We start from the raw sequence: 7,863 nt of genomic DNA, 5'->3' as shown, positions 1-7,863 counted from the left end.
CCTTTGCAGTCTCCGGAGATGCATTCAAAAGCAGTCCCAGTACGAATTGGATAATCTCAGCATCGTCTGGCATATCTTGGCGATGTCAATGCGGAGGTTTCATTCATCGTTCCGTGTATTTTTGATTTCATCCTGCCCCTCTTCCCTTTTCCATTCCTCGTCATCACCCCCAATTCGCTCTTACGTCCGCAGACTTCACTTGTTACTGTACTGACGCATCATCTCTTATATATAGTTCTCGTCGAAACGTCCAATATTATTTTCGACATTCTGTTCCGCTGTGTCGTTGATCATCGGATCAAAAAGTGAACGAAGAGAGGAAAAGAAAGAGAGAAGTGTAAACAAGATGTCGTTATATACGCGACCTAAAAATAAGTGATGAGGTGTTGCGGAAAGATGCAAGAATGCTATTACAGACCAGATAGACGGATTCGCAGCGACTACTGATCATTCCAGAGTTAACGACTCGTGTAAGAGACGATGTTAATGTTGTTATCCATGAGCGTCCGCGCGCGCACAAGCTTCTATTTTTAGACGGTCCGATCGGCAGCTATACGAGCATCGTCAAGGCCGCGCATTGCGAAACGATTATCGATGTTGGCGCATGTTACTGCAGTCAGTCGCTGGATCAATCTTCTTTGTGTACGACTTTTCGCGTGCGCACATGCTATTCCGCGATTGGCCTGCATTGGCATTAGACTGGGACGTGTAGTTCATCACACATATTTGTCGAAAGACGTTTGTATTTATAAATTACATTTTTGTATATACACATGCAGATGCATACTTTAGTATAACTTTGTAAAACCACATAGATAAGTATGCTCAATTTTAAGTAAAGACATTGCACGCTGCATTACTGTCACATTCAATTAAAATTGCTCTAAAATTTGTTGTAGTATATAGCTAAATGAAAATTTGGCATAGTATAAATAAGTAAATTAACAAGGGAACTGTCACGAGTGTACGGCGCCGATTTGATGCTCCTTGAAATATGTTGTTAAACGCGAAAATTTAAGAGACCCGTATTTTTTTATATTGGCGGAATCTTATGTTTAGGGGGTGAAACACCCCTTTGAAAAACAAACAGTATTTTTCTTTCGGGGCGAATATCGTCAAAAGTATAAGAGATAGAAAAAACTGTTTTAACAATAATTGTATGGTTTAAAGAGTACTTTAAAGTTGTAAAAAAAACTTTTTTTTGTTTTTGTTTAAAAATACAAAACACTCCCACCAGTTAACGTTCCTTTCAAAAATTTCTTTTTGAATCCATTAAAAAATTTTTTAACCAAATTAAAGGTTATTTTTTCCAAATTCAACCATATATAATAAAAGTATTTTACAAAATACCATTTTTAAGAATTAATTATAAACGCCTCCGTATACGCTATTTGTGCTCATTTGCGTAAGTAATTACTTCGAATCATTGAACAATAAAACATAATTTAATAAATAAGGAAATTGTTGCGATTAATATATCCAGCAATACAAAGATTATAAATAATATTAAAAATTACAGATTTATTATTTCTCTTTAGTAAATCTTTTATTGTTTATTCATCTCTGTATATTATTTCCTTATAATATTTTCAGATTATTTTCTTAAAAATACTTTTTACGCTTTTACATCTTATTTATTTATGATTTACATAATAATTTTTAAGTGTTTATATAATTTTATATTTTGTAATCATTCATTATACTCATTACAGTAATAATACTGGACGAAGAAATATTTTAAACATAATGACATCTTGCACCATGAACGTCTTACTACTGCTATATTATTGCAATCTTCGATATCACATGTTGTTGAAGTTTCATCAAAACTAAATTCTACAGTTTTTCCAAATTCTTTTGGTCTTTCGTTTATATAACTACTTTTAAACCACAAATATTTAAATAAGTTGTGATATCGTGGTGATGACAATTGGTTGTGTATCAAAGATTGCAGTTTTATTATATCATTTGTTTATGCAAATTTATATTACTTTCTAATAGTAAAACAGTATGTAAAAATCTTTTAGCAAAATTTTTAAGTCCACAAATCTACCATCAACTTCTTTTAATACAATGAATAAAACTGACAATAATGTGCCATTACACGATGTTGTTGGTTGTATTATGTAAAAATGAGTTGTCGATTATATAGAATTACAACACGCTATACTTTTTTACTCTTGGATAAGATAATGATCTTCCAAAATGAATTTCTAATTGAAAACCACTTTGATCTAAATTATAAATATTTTCAGATTCAAACTCTCCAATAAGTGGTTTTACCGTTTTCAAAAAATTATTAGTTGTATTTTGTAAATCAAAGGAATTTTCCACACACGCACGCACGCACGCACGCACGCACGCGCGCATGCATGTATATATATGTATATATGATATGTATATATACACTAACCTATTATTTTTTTCACACTTAATATTTTCTATGAATAAAAGTTAAAGACAATTTTATTACAAATCCATCCTTTTATAATATAATTATTATATAAAATTAAACTCGAAGTAATTACTTAAGCATAGGAGCATAGATAGTGCATACGGAGGCATTTACAATTAATTCTCAAAAATGGTATTTTACGAAATATTTTTATTATATATAGTCGAATACTTTTATTATACATGGTTGAATTTGGAAAAAATAACCTTTAATTTGGCTGGAAAAAAAATTTTTTAATTTGACAGAAACGTTGGACGGTAGGGGTATTTTGTTAAACAAAAACAAAATATTTTACAACTTTAAAATACTTTTTAAACCGTACAACTTTTGTTAAAAAAATTTTTTCTATCTTTTATACTTTCCACGATATTCGCCCCGAAAAAAAATACCGTTTTTCTCCAAAAAAGTGTTTTACCCCCTAAACATGATATTCCGCCCATATAAAAAGCACGGGTCTCTTAAATTTTCATGTTTAACAACATATTTCAAGGAGACTCAAATCAGCGCCGGACACCCGTGAAAGTTCCATTGTAAGATGTTTATATATAGAAAAGAATCAAATTAAAAGGTTATTCTACGTTAAATCCAAAAAGGATACGTTTTCACGAATTTTTTAATAGAACAGTGTTGAAGCACTTAAGATGCAACTTCTGTAGAATTATTTATTGATTTGTGTAGATCATAATAGTCTTTTTCATTATTGCAAATTTATGAATGATGTATAGATAGCGTTAAAAGGACTATAGATTTCTTTAGGTAAATGATTGAGAATCATTCATTGACCTGAAAAAAAAAAACATTTTTTTATTTATATGAGGTTGTGATTTTTTATTAAAATATTAAAATAAGGTTACAACATTTACAATGGGCTTTTCTAAAAAATCACAATTTTGTTAATTTTCAATTTTGAGTATTGATTCTAATTCAGTACATGACCTCATATAAATAATTAATAAAACTTTTTGTTTTTGTATTTTAGATCAATTATTAGCTCTCAATTACTTCCGTAAATGAAATCTATCCTTAATTTAACCAACTAATACGTCATCTATTAAATAGTCTAAGATAATAAATAATACTTGATCTTCAAAAATCATTAAATATTTATATTAAAGTTGAGCCTTAAAATTGCTTAAATATTTTTCTAGAAAAAGTTGTTAAAAGCAGGCCTTTTTTCGAACCATATAAAGTAAAATTACCTCTCTAAAAACACATCAAAAATAATTGATCAAAAAGTTGACATTTAATCTATAATGGTTCTATAATATCTTTATATTAAATTAAATGTGATATTTAAAAGATATTTTTTTCATAATTTAATATATGTTTATATTATTATATTACACTTTTATTTCTTTCTTATTTTATATTAATGAAATTTTATTTGGCACTTTTGTAAGATTTTTAATAAAAATTGTTATATTCTATTTACAATTAATTGCTATTTCTCATTTATTGATTACATGTATCAGTTAGTAAACAAAGGAAATGAGTTTTCTGAAAAAAATTGTCTCTACTTCTGTAGATTATTTTTAATATTACATCTGATTGTTTTTAATTAACATCTATGAACATTTCTTTCGGCCAAACATTTAATTAATTCGGAGAGAAAAATCTAAGAAATGATCATTATTAATCAAATTTCAAATTTTTACAAATTCAATAAATTATCTGAATTAATATAACTAACTTATTTCATATTTCTTTCAACGTTAATAAACAAAAGTACTAATTCTTATTTGAGTTTCTACTAGAAACTTTTTGCAAAAATATTTTTTAATATTTTCTCTTGGGTACATATACAATCTGCTTGCTCCTCATGTGCGACCAAATGTATCTCATATAGTGAGTAACCGAAGCTAGTAATATAATACAGATTCCCATCGCCTTAATAAACATTTGCTTTCGTTCATCAAAGTTTTGCGAAGAGGTCCAGCTTAAAAACTCGACTATGTCCTTTGCCATTTGTGACGTCGTTGATGGAGTGCCATCGTCGTATTCCACCACTCCGTTGACTAACATCTGAACATGATTTTATATTACAATATATTGTAACTACCAAATACTAGGACGTGCGATTAAATTTTCATCAACATAAAAGGTTAATTAATGAAATAAATATTAACAATGTTGATGAATGAATAATATCTCTTGATAAGACGCAATTTGATATAATTAATATTTCATTGGCATTTATCGCAAATGTGTTGAAAAAACAGTTAACGTTTATTATATTTGTAAATAATGTTTGACCGTTATCATAGTTTCTTTTATTTAATTATTTCGTCATTATTCTATCTTTATTTATTTGTCTCTTTAAGGGAGGAAGGAGTGGAGAAAAAATTAGTTAGAATTTTTTTTAATAAAAGAAAAATTAAATATATTTTAAGTCAGAAGATATAGATTCTCAAAATTCATTAATACTTATAGACAACATATATTTTGTTTCATTTAATTTTAATTTTAATTTAAACATGAATTTAAATTTTAAGATACTAAAATATATTTATAGCCAAGTATTAAAGATAATGTGAAAAAAATATTAGAAAAATATAAATAATAAAAGAAGATAAGGAAAAATTTTGGATTATTTATACATATAAAAATATGTGGAATAATATCTTTGATACTTACTTGCGCCATACTCATTACATTTCCGGGAAAGTAAACATTAAAATGTTGTTGGTCGGTTAAAGATATACCTGCAGGCGGCTTTTCCCATCCCGTTAGCAAAGAAAATAAGTAATTTCTACCATTCTTCCTGGCCAAAATGATGTAGGTCAAATCTGGTGGATATGCACCAAAATTGGCAGCCCTGGCCGCTTCCTCATTTGGAAAAGGACATGGCAACAAATCAGACAATTTTCCGGGTCTTGTGTAGTAATTTCCTTCTTCGTCGGGTCCATCTTGAATCTGTATATAATAAATATAATATATTATTATTTCATGAAATGTTATCAAATAAAACAAATTTAAAGACATTAAGATTTTCGATTTTTTTTTTACAAAGTTTTTATGGATTTCTTTTAAGATAATGTATAAATATCTTTTTAATTACTTTTTATTTTTATTTATTATTGTTTAAAGGTCTTTTTTCTATTTTTTATAAAAGTAAGAACAATTTATTAACAATAGATCTGTTTGTTATTTACACAGTTTATCGACCATCATGAGATTCCCGATCTCCTAGAAGATTGTAATTAATATCTCAAACGTCTCAAAGTGAAAAACTTCCTATCGAGAACAAGCATTTTTCAATAATTATATTAATTATTTATATTTTTATTTAATTAACACAATTAATTATTATAATACGTTCTGTATAAAATGTTATAAATACAAATTCTATACGAAAGGAAGCACCATGGAAAAATTATAAGATCATTAGATGCATATTACATGACTAAAATTACGCGTCGTTATATTATCTTAAAATAATAAGTTATATTAGTTCTTACAATAAATAAAAAAATATGGTATTGACAAAGCACATGAAATATGATTTGATAAGACTCCATTGATTCATCCATTTATTAACTTTATCAAACAATATTACTAAACTGATGGCACATACGATATATTTACAATAGAATATTTCACATATTGTAGTATTGTAAAATAGTAACTGTGGAAAATACATTTTTGAAATTAAAAATCACTATATTTTCTATCAAATGTTCAACTTTGTAAACATTTTGAGTAGTAATATTAGACAGAAATGTTTATTACGGTGTGGTAGCTAATCTCATTTTTGCACGGATGGAAAACGTCCTCAACAAGCCAACTTATAATTAAATTATGCGTTGTTGCGCGTTAAACGTAAAGTTAAAATCAATTATGAGAGCTGTGAGAAAGAGGAAGAAATAAAATGCCTACATCAAAAACGAAATCGGTGGGTCCGACACGAGATAAATTCAAGCCTACCGTATACCTCGTACTCAGCAGCAATGGCCTTGACCTCGTCCCTCGTATGCGACACGTCGATCATATCCATGAATCGCACGTAGCGCAAGCTGTGACATGTGTGACATATGGTTCTGTAGACTTGCCAACCCCGCCGTACAGCCGAATGATCCAGAGATGTGAGATATCCCTCGAAGTCCCAGGGATAGTTGGGCAGGTGTGCGACGCGGTCTATGGCTTGAACCGATCGGTCCAAGCAATATAGAAATGTTCCGAGAGTGGTGCCAACGCCTATCAGCACGCCTAAACCGTTTATCAGAATTCTTTTTCCACGTTTCTTTTTCCACTCGATCTCGTTGTACCATGTATAAACTTTACCAAATTGCTGTCGTTGAAAACTACGTTTCATTTGTAGTAAAAAATAACTTTTCGTTAAAAGACTAGCCATTTTTTTTCTGGGGCAAATAAGATTTGGGGAAACAATTGATAGTATATTAAATCGAACATCTATGGTTATACAAGGTGTCTTCTGATTTTTGCGCGTCAAATATCTTATCTCGCAACTGTTGAATTTTTATTGTTATAAATTAATTTTCTCAAAATTAATCAATGTTATTATTTACGTCTCTGAGTTTCGGTTTTATAATCATACTTTGCTAAATTATTTGAAACTAGCCTTGAAACGAGAAATAGTTTGATACATAAATTTTGTGAATTTAATTGATATTGTCATCTTTTAATATTTTTAGGTACAATATTTATAGTCGTATTTATAAAACTCGTTTAATATCAGTTTTGAGATGACATAATATGATTTAATAAATAGATTCCATACCGAAGAGTAATCCCAAATTTGGCCCATTTTTTGGATCTCTAATTTCAAACTTTCTTTTATGCCAAATAGTACTATATAATGAAACATTAATCCCAGAGAAATTTTAAAATGAGCATAAGCGCAGTTTCAGAGATATAAAGGGTTGAAAGTGATGGTTTTTTATAACATAGGGCGCCGTTTTCAGACTTCTTTTCTGTTGTTTAAATACAAATTATCATTTCCCATTGTATTTTTGCGTGCTGAACACGAATCTGGTAAAAGCAAAATGCTCTATCACGTCAGATTTCTTAGAAAAGTGTTAAAAATGATAATTTTTACTTCACTATGGCGTTAAAAAAAATCCATTTCTATCTATCTAAAAATCTATCACTCACATTAAAAAAGCACCTCAATCTGTAAGAAGCAAGAAAACTCACATTAAAAAAGCACTTTAATCTGTGAGAAGCAAAAGGACTCACATAGGAAAAGCACTCCAATCTGTGGGAGGCAAGGGAACTCTCAGTAGAAAAGCATCTTGATTCATGAAAGGCGGTGTCACGTGTCATTTCAACTCCATCTATCTCGAAAAGTTTTTTTATAACACTATATATTCTTTTCTTAATAAAAGAAAGTCTTCACAACAGTTTTTTTACATTTTTTTAATTTTAAAACACAAATTTCAAAATATTTC

The 7,863-nt window shown here is 29.0% G+C and overlaps 1 protein-coding gene across 1 annotated transcript; it reads right to left on the bottom strand.

Moving 5' to 3' along the window:
• Window positions 1–4,213: 4,213 nt before the first annotated feature.
• LOC105207837 (cytochrome c1-2, heme protein, mitochondrial) lies at window positions 4,214–7,863 on the bottom strand. The gene is made up of 3 exons (XM_011177478.3): window positions 6,387–7,863; window positions 5,090–5,368; window positions 4,214–4,477 (listed from the first exon to the last, which is right to left on the bottom strand). The coding sequence occupies exons 1-3, from the start codon at window positions 6,804–6,806 to the stop codon at window positions 4,232–4,234; spliced, it is 945 nt and encodes a 314-aa protein (XP_011175780.2). The 5' UTR covers window positions 6,807–7,863; the 3' UTR covers window positions 4,214–4,231.

The sequence above is a fragment of the Solenopsis invicta genome, chromosome 1 (assembly GCF_016802725.1).
Source record: "Solenopsis invicta isolate M01_SB chromosome 1, UNIL_Sinv_3.0, whole genome shotgun sequence".
Lineage (NCBI taxonomy): Eukaryota > Metazoa > Arthropoda > Insecta > Hymenoptera > Formicidae > Solenopsis > Solenopsis invicta.
Note: the sequence above shows the minus strand (reverse complement) of the source record. Positions and strands in the feature narration are given on the sequence as shown.